General features: G+C 47.2%; 1 protein-coding gene across 1 annotated transcript; it reads right to left on the reverse strand.

The window, feature by feature from the left end:
• Positions 1-449: 449 nt before the first annotated feature.
• Positions 450-16,633, reverse strand: DRAXIN (dorsal inhibitory axon guidance protein). The gene is made up of 7 exons (XM_036396140.2): positions 16,069-16,633; positions 7,624-8,099; positions 6,101-6,288; positions 5,622-5,733; positions 5,176-5,265; positions 4,843-4,932; positions 450-1,482 (listed from the first exon to the last, which is right to left on the reverse strand). Exons 2-7 carry the CDS (start codon positions 8,081-8,083, stop codon positions 1,370-1,372), a joined length of 1,053 nt encoding a protein of 350 aa, XP_036252033.1. The 5' UTR covers positions 8,084-8,099; positions 16,069-16,633; the 3' UTR covers positions 450-1,369.
• Between the last annotated feature and the right edge of the window lie 44 nt (positions 16,634-16,677).

Raw genomic sequence — 16,677 nt, forward strand, 5'->3', positions numbered from 1 at the left:
AAGAGGATTCTGCCCAAGTACCATGATTAATACTTCTGTTCCTAAAGAAAGTGCTATACATCTCCAGGCTCTGGGATATAAAAGTTTCATAGCTGCAGAAGTCAGGGTATTGGGGTGTTAGCAGTAGCAAAAAACATCTTCACCAGCTACCACGACTCCAGGTTAACACACAAAGCCTTTGTTGCTCCAATATATCACTGAAGCCAGTAATAAAGGTACTAATATAAAAATGTTTAAAACATCTGGCTGGCTACACTAGGTAGAAACAGTTATTTCCAATTTGAGTGAGAATACAGGCAACCTTGGGCAAAGAAATTTTTCAACCAGTGGCACAATTGTTCTGTGTGATTACCTCAAGTCACCAGTGTTACCTGCTGACCAACTTCCTCATAGGCTTTTCTGGCTCCTCCACATCCTTGGGTGCAGTCAAAAAGCAGAAGAGTTGCACAAACGATATCCATCATATCTTTATTTACATATCACAGAAACACACATGCAACATGTCACAGGTTTTACTACAATGGAACAGCCTGTCCCTATCTCCTGTTACCAAAAACTTTATTTTTGGCTCACTAGGAAAACTATCACTTCCCCAGAAAGCTCCTAAAAATAGTAATTAAAAATAACAGACCTGGCAGGATAGAAAAATGAGTGAGAGCTACAGGCTGGGATGTCTTGCCATATCCTTGCAGAAACCAGGTGGTTCTCTGAAAGCAAGAAAGGAAGGAAGGATGGAGTGGAATTGGATGGTCCCAAAGATGACAGGTCCCAAGATGCAGTGGTAGTGTGTAACAGCTAAGGAATATATCTGAAGCAGTGAAAAAGGGAGAGAGCAAGAGGTGTGCCAGAGGGTCCCCTCTCACCTGGGCAGGCAGCTGATCCATTGCCCATCTTTGATTCCACCTGGATGCTACCAATTTCCTCTCCTCTAGGAACTTCCAGTCCTTAAGGAGGATCTGTCTACCTTTATTCTCAAGCAATAATTAAGGGGTAAAGTTTAAGCTCATATCCCCTTGGCCCCGAAGGATCTTCCACATCTTGCCTCTCTTGAGAGAAGATGAAACTGCAGAGCCTTTTCCTGCCAGGACCATCAGAATGGGAGTCATGATCATTGCTTACTAACTAGGAGAGGGGGACTCAATTCAGTGGCACGAGTGTGCTGAAGGAAGGGACAGGGAGTGCAGTCCTGCTATGGAAAAGGCTGATGCCACTGTATTTATAATGAACACGAATTTCAGTGTAGCTGGGACCTGGCATGTTCAGAGCCTGCAGCTTCCATCATTTGCTCAGCTTTTTCCTCTAATTCTCACTGCTAGGTAGAAACAGTTTGACCCCAGCTCCTGACCATCCAGGCAGGAGTCCCACCCTCCTAAACATTAATGAAAGATCCCTGCTCTCCATTGGCTGAGTCAGGCTCCACACAGCGCCCCTTCCTCCGGGTCACTCTCCGGTTCCGGTGGAATTTGGCGTAACAGCGCAGCCCTATGGAAAAGACGTTGTGAAAAATGCAGATTTTATGATTGGCTTTTTGCAAATATTAAAATGAATATGATATGTGTTATGTTAGAAAGTAATGCTGTATTAATTTTCTTAAGTAGTGTGTTAAATATAGTTTTGTGTTATAACAGAATGTTAAAATAGAAACTATGCTATGTAAGATACTTTTTTAAAGAGAGGAATGAGGTACTCCCACTGAGATAGCAGCCACAGGACACCTAAATCTTTCAGAGAAAGAATTTATTGCTCCCTTATCAGAAGAAACAAACTTCTTCCTGCCTCACTCAGCCCTGAAGACACTGTCAGGATTCAGAGGAAGAAGCTGACACTGCCCAGACAGAATCCTGTGTTTGGATGGAATTTATGCATCATGTATGAGATGTATGAATATGCAACAGGCTGTTGCTTTTAAGGGTTAATCCTCTGTTAATGTGTGTCCTTTTTCAGGCTTATTTTGCCCAGAAAGAGGTACCCAGACTGTCCATAACTCTTTGTTGCTATTGTCTCATATTGTCCTAATCCCAATTATTCAAATTTTTATTACTCTAATTATATTGCTATTTTTATAACCATTTCATTACTATTAAACTTTTAAAATTCTAAAAACAAGTGATTGGCATTTTTCACAATGTGCAGAAGTGAGCAGGGACCAGGGCTCACTACTGCAGTAACACCAACTATTTCTCTACCTCACTGCATCTGCTGCACTGGGGACAGTCCTGGTGCTGTGTCAAATAGGGTGAGAGAGAAATGCCTCACATTCAAGGCATATTGCTCTCTGGGCACTGCCATTCTGTTTGCCTCACTGTTCTGGTTTGGGATTCATTGTTCAGTCAGGTTCCCCTAGATTCTTGAAATACCAATGAATTATTCCAATTGTTTCCAGTGATTTTATGGAAGCCCTGCTTGGTTTCCTCCTATTACTTCCCATTACTGTCTAAGTAATCTCTCCACTGGGAAATTACTGCAGACTTAATGTGCAGCAGCAATGACTAGGGACCTCCCCTTGCTATTTACTTCTCTGAAGCTTCAAGAGAGAAGGGAAGAGACTTTGAAGTGTTATTACTGGGGGGTCTGATCCAAAGCCCACTGCTCATCTCCTTTAATTTCTCTTTTTTAGATGCTCAATGTGCACGGTCTGAAGGAAGCTAGCTAATATAGCATGGGTGAGTATGAAGGGGAGAAAAGGCATTTTATTTGTAAAAACCATGGCAGTGGAAGGTAATGGGAGCCTCTGGTCATGGTAATTACTTGGTTTCTGGCTCCAAGAGGTTGATTTTATGCTGTTTCTTGTCTGACTTTGTTACACCAGAATGTGTAGCTAGTTGGGCCAAACAGGGTATAGCCTGTGGGTAAATAATTCTCATGAAAACCCTGCTTTTCAGTAGTGCAGGATCTTGTCATTGGGCATGGCAGGAGCTGATTTGATCATTCTAGAAACTGCAGCTCTTTTCACTTCTAGAGCAGGCAGCAGAGGATGTATAGCTTTTGTAATAAGACAGCTCAAAACTTTCCTTGGTTGTACACTGGAGATCCAGATGATGTCACATAGCAGGCCTTGGGAATTATGTCCCTGGGCTACATTGAGACCAGCTACCTTAAAAAGCTGGGTTTGTGCCCCTCATTAGCAATCACCCCAGGGCAAACTGGCCTCCTAAAAGGAGAGCATGCAAGATCAAAGCTCTACTCCAATCTAAGCCTCTTGTCTATCTTACCTGGATCTTCCCTCTCTGGGGATTTTTATACTACACAGGACACACAGCAGCCTCATTAAGGATTGCAGAAACACAGTTCTTGTTTCTAGGCTAATCTATCAGAAGGTCATCTCTGATTAGGACCTTGTGGTGTTACACAACACGCCCAGGGTGAAGATTATCATTTAACATTGCAACTCCAGGAAAGCTGCCCATTGAACTGGGTAAAAAGTAGGCAAAGAGCCAGGTCAAATCACTGGGTACCTAATGCAGGTCACAAAGCTTGGCAAACAGAGTTTTTTCTGGCAGGCAAGACTCAGTGCCTGGAGCTGATCCTGAGCATGTTTAGACTAGAAGATTGCCTTTTAACACTTTCATAATGCACCTGCCTAGTAAAGGCTGCTGTGGATTCTTCAGAAATAGTTTTAAGAAACAAAAGCCTGAGTCCTTCCCACACCTACTAAATTGCTACAAGCTCAGTTGAAATCAACTTGGGAAAGTCATGTTAGGCACAACATGTTAGGCACAAGGGTATCCCCAGCTGGCCATCGCTGCTCCAGATAGCGCAGCCTTGTGTCACAGGTAGATTTGATGAAAAATCCTTTCATTAGGATCTTTTCTCCTGAGAAGCTGAGAGGCCACAGAAACGAAATGTAACCAATGGTTAACTGCTGCTGTGGAATGCAACAGGTGCATCTGGGATTGGTCTCATGTGGTTGTTTTTAATTAATGGCCAATCACAGTCAGCTGGCTCAGACTCTCTGGTCAGCCACAAGATTTTATTATCATTCCATTCCTTTCTATTCCTTGCTAGCCTTCTGATGAATCCTTTCTCTATTCTTCTTCTCTATAGTTTTAATATATCATTTTCTTTTAATATAATATAGATCATAAAATAATAAATCAGCCTTCTGAAACATGGAGTCAAGATTCTCATCTCTTCCCTCGTCCTGGGAGCCCTGTGAACACCACCACAGTCCTGTCCAGCACAGCTTCCCTGGGCTCCCAGGCAGTTCCCAGCTGCAGGCTACCTTAGCAAGCTCAGCTCTTAGTGATTATCAGCTCATTTTGTGATTTCAGTTCTTTAGCTTGCTAAGGGCCTTAGGCAGACACAGGGGGAGAGAGGAGAAGGCTGTGTGAGGTTCCACAGGGATGTATTTATTTGCAGCCTCTGCAAAAGTCTCGGGGACCACTCTTCTCCCAAGCTGGGCAAAAGTAGCTCTTTATATAGGATACAAGAGTTTTACAAATTGTCCAATAGTAAGGGTCAAAAGGAAAGTAACCTATAGACTTACAGAGAGTTAAGCAAGGGTCTGAAGGCAGAAAAAGGGGCTTAGGTCCAGTCATCATGACTCTGCATTTCCTATCTTAGGCTGCTGAACTCCATGGAGGCCTTGCAGGCCCTGTGCCTGCTACAACTATAGATAGATAGATAGATAGATAGATAGATAGATAGATAGATAGATAGATAGATAGATAGTAAAGAACTGTTATTCCTTTCCTCATATATTTGCCTGAAAGCCCCGTTATTTCAAAGCTATAATAATTTGGAGGGAAGGGGTTCATGTTTTCCATTCCAAGGGAGGTTCCTGCCTTCCTTGGCAGACACCTGCCTTTTAAAGCAAGGCAGGGAGCAAAGAGCTGCACTCACCTTCAGTGCACATACAGTCATCATAACACTTGTTGTTAAGGCCTCGGTTGTGTGGTTTGCAGAGGTGTTCACGTAGGTCACAGCAAGAGCCTGCAACACAGGACCAGGGGTCAGCACAGCTCAGCTGTCCCCTTACTCTCAGGGCTGTAGACACCCATGACAGCTCCCTTGTACAGACACCATCAGGTCCCACAGCACACCTAGAGAGCCTCTGCCCTTCCCTTGCATGCCACTTCCTATCACTAGTAGAAACTGGAATGCACATCTTAAAACCTGGGCTGGATTTCAAACATGCCGTGTTTGGAGAAATGACTCTGCCAGGCTGCTGCTGACCTGGGAGGCAGTCGAGGTGGTGATCACATGGCTCTCCTTCAGCTGTTGTGGTTTCATTTCCACTGTTGGGGCTCTTACTGCGGCGTTTTTCTGTGTAAAAAACAAAAGATGCTGATAGAACATTTCACGCTAAGTGTTTTCATTTTGGAGAATATATTTTTCCAGGGTAAAACCAGCCTCAAATTTCAAGAGTTTGAACTCTAAACCTTTGTAGTCAGATCTCCTCCCTATTTATCCACTCTCCATTTATCATTTTTACTCTGCCCTCCAAATATGCATCCAAAATGAGAAACATTCTGAAACTGAGCACAAAACTCAATCAGCATTATGCTGCTTCTCTCTTCCCCCACCACTATGATCTCCTGTCCTTCAGCCCATCTATGAATACTAACCATAGACAAGCCTTACAGGATGACTTTTGGGAAAGAGGAAGGGAGGTTTAGCACCTTTCTTTTTAGCAGATGGCCACATTTCTGGTTTGAGATCCTCATAATCAGTCCAGTCAAAGAGTGCCATATCCAAGGTGGGCATCACATCCCCATCTTGCCTGAGGCGAGCCTGCAAACCACAAAAAAACCAGACAACAGATTACACTCCTGTAGAGACACTGAAGTCTTTGCAAATTTTCATGTTGCTTTTACATTAAAAAGGCTTTATGATTGCCTCTCCCCTCCTCCACTCCTGTCTTATCCATTGGGGATTCCTGGCATCTCATTTTCAAAAGCAAAGACCTTTCCCTTGTTGAGGCTGAGCCAAGAGGGAAGTTTCCACTGCTTCTGTGTGAGAGCAAAAGGTGAGCAGCAAGCATTGGGACATGCTGGCACTTCAGTCAAGTGCTCCTGCTGTCTCTGTGGCCCTTGAAACTCAGTGAAGTCGGGCAGCTGAGGGGGAGGCCAGGCTTGGAGGTACAGAGCTGTCTCTTTACCTGTGACCGTGGTGAGGTGGCTGGAAGAACAGGAGGCTCTTCTGTGGAAACAGCTGTGTCCAGTGCAGCAATGAGGAGTGTGCTGGGAGTCAGACTTGTAGCTTCCTCTGCTTGAAGATTTTGAAATTGTTCTTCAGAGCTTTTGGGTTTCTTGTACAGGGAGCTTGGCCCAGCACCAGGAGTCTTCCCTGCAGAGGGCAACAGGTACAGTGGCATTACCTTTCTCATCCCTTTTCTCCATCTGACAGATTTGAGTCAAAGGAATTCATGTTTCATCCAGTTGCCAACCTCTCTTCCATGGTCCTGAGCTGCTGTTTTAGACCACTGTATAATAGAGTAATGAGCTATTACAGTGATAAACCAGGTCCAGAGTATATGCAGCTGGATTTTTGCATGCTTAAGACATACAAAATCACACCTCCCTGAAGATCTATCTCTTGTTTAAGAAGCAAAACATGTTTTTTTGTGGTCTCAAAAGTACAAAATGTATCTATATAACCATTTTTAAACCAATGGATTAAGCTATTGCAAATACCTGTAAATACATTCTTATTTGATTTTAGTAGTGAGTTATTTCAGTTTAGCTCAAGTCAGAACTTACCTAACTTGAAATTATCTTCACAGATATGCCCCTCTTCTTCATAAGTCTTAATTTAAATATAGACCTTAAGTTAACCTCAAGAAATAAACCCTGTTTGTAGTCTGCAAATATTGCTTCAAACCAGTTTTGTTGCGTGTTCTTTCATATTGCTAACACAAGCTGTTTAGTCAGTCCTCTGAAAAAACAATAAAGCTCTTCTTACTGAGGCAGGGAGGAGTGAAAGATGGAACTCAAGGACGTGCCACCCAGCTTGTCACATAGTGTAGATTGACACAAATTGCCTCTCTTTAACAGAACTCAAGGTTTACCACACTGAGCTCATACCACAGAAACACCCACCCACAACTTGACCTGCAAAGGAAAGCAGTCCCAGTCAAAATCAAGCAACATTTTAAAGTTATCACTGCAATTTCACATATGCAAAATCTGAATTTTTTTTGTTGTTGTTCAGCATAAATATAGAAGAGTACAAGCTCTGGTGAGAAGAAACTGGTCTTCAAAGCAAAATAAGAGGGGTTTGTTTTTTCTAATTCTCATTATTTTTTGAAGTCAGTGGACAGATTGAGCATGGCTCAGACATACTTGTTCCTAAATTGGGCCATTTGCTAAAAAGGAAAATAAAAACAACAAAACAGACCACCCTAAAACAGCCCCTCAAGTCTTAGGGTCTCTCAGAGCTCCCCCTGTGACACAAACTAGGTCATTTTCACAAAATTGCAGCCAGCACTCAAATTTTGATTCTGCAGTTCCCCTTTTTTCTTGTGCCTCTTTTGTTTGGCACATTTCTCCCCAGAGCAGGCACACACTCCACACCCTCCACACGCACATGTGGCTCCCCCACAGCTGCCTCTTCTTGCCCTCACACAAGAGATGCTCATTCCCAGTGCCACAACAGCCCCAGCTCCCCTTGGAGCTCCAATACCTTGGTGATGTTTGAGCCTGTCCCTGCGGCTGTGCCGACGATGCTCTCGGTTCTGCTTCTTTCCTTTCTCAGAGCCTGGGGACTGGTTTTCCCTCTCAGGATACGATTCAAACCCCAGGAACACGTCCTTATTCTGTTTCAGGGCTGCTGGCTGTCCCTCTGCCACCAGCTCTTCCACTGCTGAAGCTCCACTGCCCATCTTGAGAGTCTCTTCCCCAGCCAGCTGCCCTCTGGAAGGCATGGAGTGGATCCTCTCCTTCTTGGCCAAGCCTTGCCTGTGATGGCGCCCAGTTCTGGGCTGCTGCAGCCACATCTCTTGATTTTGAAGGTGGTGGTTGTTCTCTGGGGCATTTTTGAGCTTTGTGCCAGGGTTCAGGGAGATTGCAAGGCTGATGTCTGAAAGAACCAGCACGCACAGGAAAAGGAAAGAAGAGAAGGTGGAAGAAGTTTCCATAATCATGGGTGCTCTGTCTCACCTGCAATTAAAAAAGGGGGGGAAAAAAAAGCAACCAACCAACACTTAGGAACTGTAAAGGCCGTCAAGATTCAGTCCTAAGACACTTAGATAAAAACCATTATGGTCCTGAGGTGGAAGCAAGTTATTCCCTCTTTGCTTATCTCCTCTTCTCCCAGCCCTGGTTACAGCAGCTGAGACACATGTGCAGGGCCTGCAGGGCTGAGAGGTCCTAGTTTCATGTGCAAATGAGGTCATCAATCAGCAGGACACTTCCCTTTGATTCCCAGCTAGCCCCCCTACCCTCCTATTCACAGCCCACCATCTGAGGGGCTGGGGGGGCTGGCTCCTGCCCACAGCTCTTAAGCCTGGCACAACACCAGCTGCCAGGCTGGCATCCTGGGCTAGGGGCACCGGCCCCTCCTCACAGCTGGTTTTCTTGCAATGAAGATGTCAAAATGAACAGAACTGGAGGCAGATGGTGGCCACACAGGACCGGTAACAGCCCTGAGCAGCTCAAGACAAGAGACTTCCACACGTGCTTGCATACTGCTCCAGGGTGGTGGAAATTGGTCAAAGAAAGAAAAAACACTGGAGATTTTGTGCTGATACCCCATGGCATAGCAGGGAAATAAAAAGGCTGTCAGCAGAGCAGGGGATGCTGGTCTCAAGGACCAAGGGGCAGAGGCAGGCTGAGGTTTCCTGAGCTTGTCCCACTTTCCCTCCTTGATCCTGCACAGGTCACCAGGCAAGGCTGTCACTGGGAGGGTAATTTAAGCCCCAAGAACATCGAGACCAAGTTTCATTGAGTCCACCAGCACAGTGGCTGCAGACTGTTCTCATTCATTCTGCTTCACTGTTATATTTTTGAGGGTCTTCTTCCATCCTTTTGTTTGTGTTACAAGACATGGCTTTGGGACGTTGTGGCTTCGTGCTCTGTACAAGTCAGAACATTCTCTAATTAAGTTATTCAGTCATTCTCCCCTGTCCTTTCCCACAAAATGGGGGAAGGAGTTTGCAGCATTCCTAGTGCAGCTTTTGCAGACTGTCCCTCTCTCTCTGGGCAGCATGAAGACATGCTTAAAAACAGAGTTCCCTGGGATACTGACTGCCACAAAACCAGGCCTATGCTAATGCTTGAGAAACACTGTCAGAGTTACAGCCACAGCTTTTCACTCAACCCCATCTCAGTCTTCCCTGCACCTCAGCACTTGGCTGCACCTGATTTCCATCTGTTCACCAGGAGAGCCACTTTGCTGCTTAATCACAGGGGCTCATACTCCCTCCTCCAGGTGATTTTCTGCTTGGCCAGTGCGTTGATTTGGCACAGCCTGGTAGTGGGGGCCACAGGGGTAAGAAACTAGAAACTTCCTGGGTTCTTGCTAGAAACTTCCACCATGTCCGACAGAGCCAAAGGGAAGGGAAGGAGGTGTGAGAGGAACAGTGGATTTGTCTTTGTGGATCTGCTGGTAGATAAAACCAGCACTGGGAGATAAAAGAAACAATGGGAAGGATTCCACTGATTGATGAATGGAAAAAGAGATTTGCTTTTACAAATAAACTTTAGGTTTGCTGATAAACGAAATTAGACATTGAAAGATGAAAGAAACAATGGAGAAGAAAAACCCCTAAATTCAGTAAGAATTAAAAATGAAAAGGGAGGGTTATACATTAGAGGGCAATCTTTGGTATCAGGTGTTCTGGGAAGTCTGAACCTCTCAAGTACCTCAGCCAATGGGGAAAGAGAGAAGGGAAACGTGGCTGGAAATTGGGATAAAAAGGAGGCTGCATCCTCCAAAAACTGGAGAGATTGAGGGGAATGCCCCATGGCCTCTGCCTTTATTGGAATAAAGCCAAAAAAGGACTCCTCTGTCTCCTTTCTGGACATAAACCTCTGGTGTTTGTGGATTAATTTTCCTAACAGGTGCTCCAAGCATCGGAGCAGAGATTCCTCTGCAAGCTGTGGTGAGGACCCTGCTAAAACAAACTGTGCCCTTGTGATGCATGAAGTCCATGGGGCATGCAGGGATCCACTCACAGCCTCTGGGAAAAGTGCTCATGGTGGAGTGGGTGGATGGCAGAGAAAACTGGGATCCAGCAGGAGACCTGAACAGAGAGAGGGTCCTGCTCCCAAACCAGAGCAGCCTGTCCTTAGAGGACTGCACCCTGTGGATGAGTGACCCACACCACAGCAGTTTTGGGATGGCTGTTGCCTGTGGGAGGGAAGCCATGGCAGAGCAGAGGAGATTCCTTTCCCTGAGTGAACAGAACAAGACCTTGAGTGATAAACTGACCAAAACCCCTCTGCCCTGTCTCCCTGAACCGTTGGGACAAAGAGGGAAGAGCTGGGGAGGGGAAAAGGTGTTTTAAAGGCTTCTTTTACTTCTCATTATCCTCTTCTGACTCTGTGAATAATAAATTTACCTTATACTTTTAAATTTGAACCTGTTTTGCTCTTAGAGTATTTTCCTCCCAGCCCTTATCTCAATCTCAATTAAATTTGTTAATTTTTTTTCCCCTCTCCTCTGCCCAACTATAGCATAAGAGGGTGAGCAAACAACTTTCATGGGGGCCTGGTGTTTGGCCAGTATCAAACCATGACAGCAGCCATTGCAGCCTGTGAAGGGCAGCAGGTAACAGCCTTTCAGCCAATTCTGACTCCAGTTTCTGTGGAGTTGACAGAAAATACACTAGGAGTGGCTTGGGGTCTTCCTTTGCCCTTTTTCTTTCAGCCTGAGAGATAGATATGGAGAATTTTGAGTCAGTGAAAACTTTGCCATCACACCAGCCCAGCATCCTGGAGTTGAGAGAGATGCCTTCATCTTGTTAATTGTAAAAACCCTGCTCATGCACTCACCAGCCAATCCTGCCTTTCCAGGATTCCTTTCTGTTGCTGCTCATAGCCTGGGAACACATTTTCTGTTCAGCCATTCCCTGGAAAGAGGCAGGCAGCACAGGGGCCTTCTTTTCATACAGTTTTCAAAAAGCAGGTATTTCTACTGGCCATAAAAGACAATAAACTGTTCCTTGAGGACTGATTTAGGAGGCACTGGGAAGCTCACTTGCAAAGGCATAACACTAGAAATGCTATTTTATTGGCAGCTACCTGGAACAAAGGAAAACCAAACTGACAGCTAAGTCTATAAAAAAAATTTAAGATCTTCTTCCAAACTACTAGAACAAATATCAACACACAGCTCTGCATGGGGTCATTTGCTTTTTCCCCAGACTATGGGGTCTTTGCTTTTTTTTCCCTAGGATTTTCTCTTTAAGAACCAGATGGATTAAGACATCACTCAGAACAACTCAAAGAGCTATAAAGAGCATCTTACCTTTTCATCTGTAGGCAAAATACCAAGAGGAGAGAACAAGTGCAAAGAGAATGCAAGGGTGTCTCCAATCTCACTCTCACAGACGTGTCCCTTTGATGGGGAATCTGCCAGACACATTCTGATTTTCAGTGGGAGCTGGGAGGCAGCTAAATGCTGCAGGGCAGTTAAACAGAAGGTCTGCTTCAAAGCATAGGGGGTGTTTATTTAAGCAGCCCAGCTGTCTTGTTGGCACAAACCAGGGTGAAAACGCAGGTAGGAACACAGATTGCCTCATCTCTGCACTGGCAGGTTAACGTCACCACGTTGCTGTCACTGGGGATCTTGCATTAATTATGTGGATTACCTGCATTACCTGACAACCTACACTGCTACACTGCTGTCAGGGGAGATCTGAGCTGTTTGCTAAACCAAACCAGTGCATGGACAAGTTGGGGTTAATGCAACACTGCTGTGCTAGAGGCAAAGCAGTCCCAGCCTTCTCCTAACCACTTGTTTCCATGTCCTGATCTACCTTTAATTCCAGAAAATTCCATACCTCCTTCATTTTTCTTACCCCATAGAATTCACACTTACAAAAGACAGGTAGATAACAACAGCATCCCTAGCTCTCAGTGCTCAGGTTTTTTGTATTTGCTGGGAATGTCCAGACAAAGGCAGGAATGATGAATTTCACTCCATGTTCTCAGAAGGCCAATATTTGTTTTATGATACTATATTATATTAAAGAATACAGTATCTATATTCTTTAGTATACTATACTAAAGAATACAGAAAGGACACTTACAGAAGGCTAAAAAGATAATAATGAAAACTTGTGACTCTTCCCAGAGTCCACACACAGCTTGGCCCTGATTGGCCATTGAGTCAAAACAACTCCCAGCAGAATGCAATGGAACAATCACCTGTGGGTGAACAATCTCCAACCACATTCCACATGGGAGCACCACACAGGAGAAGCAAATGAGATAAGAATTGTTTTCCTTTTCTCTGAGGGTTCTCAGCTTCCCAGGAGAAAAATCCTGGGTGAAGGGATTATTTCAGAGAATGTAAATGCTACACAAGTTCCTCAATAGCTGAGCACCAAAATAAACTTCACCCTCTTTTCTGGCAGGACCACAGTCCACAAAAGAATCCCATGCTAGCCCTGGGCTGCTGATGCAGCCTGCAAAGGATGAAATTCTGCCCAAGACACACACCAGGCAGAAAGTCTGACCTTGTAAGGAGTTGCCTTTCCACTTAAAATGCCTTTAAATTGCTTTAAAGAAACACACATGTTACAACAAACCCCAGAATTCATCATCTTCTTAGGGTTCATACATTAGTAAAGGAAATAGAGGGAGTATTTGCCATGTTAAGCTGCCCCTGTGGTTCTTCACAACACCAGACCTACATCCTTATTGCTCCACCCTCTTCCTGCACTGCCTTACAGACCCTCAGGATTACAAGGCCCCTGATGTAGCAAATCTGCCTCTCACATGAACACAAGCACAGCAAAGAGCTGCCCGCAGTATGGACTCAGGGCTGGGAAGTGAGTTGCAGTGCTGTTTTCCAGCCACAATTTCTGATCCATTTTGGGTTAAGACATCAGTGGATGTTTACAACCCCCTAAGTGAAATTGAGGGGGGGTGGGGGGGGTGCATCTTGGATAATTTTCCCTGTGGGAAGTCTTCTCTGGACTCACTAATATCATTGCTATTTTTCTGCTCTCTGCTTGCAATCCTGCAAGGCAGCCATGGACTGAGCAGGTACATGGAAATTCTCTCATGTTTTTCTGCTATAAATACAGTTGTGTCACCTTGGCTCTGAAATAGACTCTGAAAATGTTCCTGGTGTATTTGGTTTGGATTTGACAAAACAGGAACATTAGATCATCCTCTTCCATTCACGTGTCTTGCTTAAAACATGATATCTGACAGTCCTAGCTTTAACTTTTCACATTTCTTCATGTCACAGCCAAGAGGAACAAAACCCTTGAACTGAGAGATTGTCAAGATCTTTGATGCATTTATTATGCTCAAGGACTGAACCAAGCTGGACCCAAGCACGTGTGCTGGGCTAGATTTGTTTTTGGCTCTGATAAGCTCAGACTTTGGCAGACATGTGTAAAGATTTCCTGGACTCCAGACAACCCCAATCTGCAGCAATACACAAAATGTATGGGCATCTGCATGGGTGTTGTGTGTATGTGCCTGTGTGGCAGGGATGGCAGACAATAAACCCAGCTCTGTGTGCCAGGCTCCCTGTAAATAAGGAGCCATGGGGTGATGGATGGGCTTGAGAAGGCCTGGAGCAGAATGGATGGGGTGGGCTCTATGGTGGCTGACATGCAGAGAGCTGGCTGGAGCCATGAGGGTGGCATTGTGCAGATAAATGAGATTTCACTTCCCTGCTGGGTCTCTTTCCATCTGTTTTTCTGTTTCTGGAGGCAAATGCTGGGAAGGTTCACAAACAATCTGCCAAGAGACTTTCCCATTTCTAAAAGCTCAATCCCAGCTTTGTGGGGTCTCCCAAAGCAGGCAGGTAATATTTGGCCTTCTCTTTTCATTTCCAGAACAAAAGTACTAACATTTTTATTCTTTCCAACCTTTCCTGCACACTAGATTTGTAAAGCATTTCAGTTGTTTTTGCAGTTGTTCCAGCCATCCTTGGGATGACAGAACACTCCCTCCTCACAGATCTTCAGTCCTTTTGTGTTCCTTTTCAGAGCTGCCCTGCTTTTTAGGTTTCCTGCTTCCATCATCACCATTCCTCCCTATCTTGCCTTTCATACTTACTGGACTCCAAAGTTTCTTTGTCCCTCCTGACTGTGATACGAGACATTTCCTCTCTGCAGATATTCAGGCTACCTGAACACCCCCTCCACTTTGCCCTTTGAAACACCTGGTTCCTTTAGCTGTGCTGTTTTCTCTCACTTTTGCCATCCCCAGACAGCACTCCACAATAGAAAGGGCCAAATTCAGTAACATAACCAATTGCATTAGTGGCAGGAGAGACAGGACATAAGGATTCAGGTTTCCAAGGCATTAAGCAGTAGTTGCTGCTACCCCTGTGCCTTCACAAAGCCTCTCCCTGGGGCAGTTTGTATCCAGTGACCGCTTGAAACTCGATTCACTCAACATTAGTTGTAGGGCTGGAGCTGGGACTCCCCTCACCCACCAGCTCCACTGACAGCCTGTGCTCTGCTCTCCTGATGAGGACAGAAGTCATCTGTTCACACAGCACAGCCCAGGGAGCTCCCTCTGCTGCAGCCCAGGCTTGTGAGCTGCCTGAGTCCCTGCTGAGCTCCAGCACCCGGTTTTGGTCGACACTGGACACCTTCGAGTAAATAAATGCCCCTAGGCACAGCTGAGCCACTCTTTCTCCTGCCCTGAGAGCTTCCCCACACAACATCTGCCAGGGACAGGTCAGCCCAGCAAGCCACTGCCTTGAAGGGCAAGAGGGGCCCATGAATGAATATGCAGAACCCTCTGCTCTGCTTCCCTCTGGGACTTCACAGCCATCACAGGCGACCTGCCATCAAACAGAGTCTGCTCTACCCAATAAAGAGACGAAAACAGCAACGAGCCTGAGATTCACACCCAAGATACAGTTGCTTGCTGTCAGCATGGCAGAGAAGACTCTGCAGTTTCATGCCCAGTGCCAGGTGACAAATGGGACACAATCAATAGGAGAGGTCATTGCTCACCCAGCTGGAAAGTACTCGCCAGTGTTACAGGGAAGAATGGGGCAGATTTGCCCTGATCTTTGCTGGGAGGGAGACAGGGATGTGTCTCGACTGGCAAAACAGCTTAGGCTGTGCTTTCAACATTCTTCCTTGCATGACACTCTCACTTTGAACCATATATATAGAATTAATGCCTCCTTCTTTAAGTGAGAGGACATGGGAATACAAAACCACTTCCATTAAATCCTCCAGCAGACAGAAAACTTCAGGTATGAATCGGATAAGCGCCACTTAAATTCTGTGTGATTAATTACTAGTTGCAATAAGCCATTAACTGATGCCAAGTTGATTTAATTCAGAAACGAGACCTCACTTTTATCAACAGAGGAAGAACAGACAGCAAGCCGCGGGTACGCAGGGGCAGCGCACGGCTCTGTAAACACAATGACTCGGTGAGAAAAGCTCCCGTCGCCCCTCGGCATCGCTGCCTCGGAGCCGGGACGTTCCCCTGGGGTGTGCGAGGGGCTCAAGCCCTAAGAGAGGGACGGTGCCTCTGTCCGGGGCGACTTTGCTTCGCAGAGCGGTGTGGGGAGGAATCTGGCAGGAGTGACCCACAGCGGGGCGGTGGGACGTGAGTCCCAGAGCCCGAACCGCGCATCCCTGCGAGGCACCGGGCACGGAGGCGACCCGTGCGGCAGAGTCCTGAGCCCGCTCCCCAGCACGGCTGACAATAGGTCCGGCCGAAGGCACCGCGCCCCGGCACCGGCGCTGTCCGAGCTCCCTGCCCGCCCGCACCGCGGAGCGATGCCGCCGTAACCGGAGCTCCGCGGCGGGACCGGGCATCCCCGTCAGTCCGTGCCTTTGTCTGCTCCGGGGCGCACGGAAAGTGGGAAGGTGCTCCCCACTCCTGCCCAGTCCCCGCGACAGCAGAGGGGAATCAGCTCGGCGGAGCATCCACCGGGGCGGGAGAGCACGGCGCGGGCAGCGCTGCTTACCTGTCCGAAGGTGCCGGTCCGGCGAGCCTGGCGGGCAGGGCAGGGCAGGGCAGAGCTGTGCGAGCGGCGGAGGGGAGGCAGGTCTGCGGGGGGCAGGGGGTGTTCAAACCCGAAAGGAGAGGAGGAGGAGGGAGAGGAAGAGGAGGAGGAGACAGGGGGAAGGCAGTGGGGGAATGTGGAGAGGAATCGGGGACATGGGGAATCCCGCGGGACTGGGGTGCATGGTGCCGGAGGAGGTGGGGCTGGGAGGGGCGCAGGGGCTCTGGGCGTGCGGGGGTCACAGGAGGAGTGCGGGGCCATGCCAGGGCAGCGTGCTGCGGAGGAGCTGCGTGCGAGAGCGCAGGGTGCTGGTGGCAGCAGCGCTCCCTGCCCCGGGCACGGACGGGACAAAGACCGGAGACAAAGGCGTGGCAGCCCGGGGAGGCGGGGAGCGGGTGAGCCCCGCTCACCTGCGCGGTGCGGCGGGCTCCGCTCTCCCGAGGGCTTCCCCCGCGTTAAGGTCCCGGGGAGGGAGAGCCGCTGTAGGCTGATCTGCCCCGCTCTCTGCACCGAGCCCCGGCCCCGCCGTGCCGGGGGAGCCGCGGCCGTGCCGGGACCCCGCGGGGCAGC

This window comes from Molothrus ater, chromosome 23 (assembly GCF_012460135.2).
Source record: "Molothrus ater isolate BHLD 08-10-18 breed brown headed cowbird chromosome 23, BPBGC_Mater_1.1, whole genome shotgun sequence".
Lineage (NCBI taxonomy): Eukaryota > Metazoa > Chordata > Aves > Passeriformes > Icteridae > Molothrus > Molothrus ater.

Excerpts from the sequence above, each read along its gene's own strand:
- DRAXIN (XM_036396140.2), bottom strand. The coding sequence starts at position 8,083 with ATGATTATGGAAACTTCTTCCACCTTCTCTTCTTTCCTTTTCCTGTGC. Across the intron at positions 6,289-7,623 it reads CAGGCTCAAACATCACCAAG|GGAAGACTCCTGGTGCTGGG; the intron begins GTATTGGAGCTC and ends TGCCCTCTGCAG. Across the intron at positions 5,734-6,100 it reads CCACCTCACCACGGTCACAG|GCTCGCCTCAGGCAAGATGG; the intron begins GTAAAGAGACAG and ends TGTGGTTTGCAG.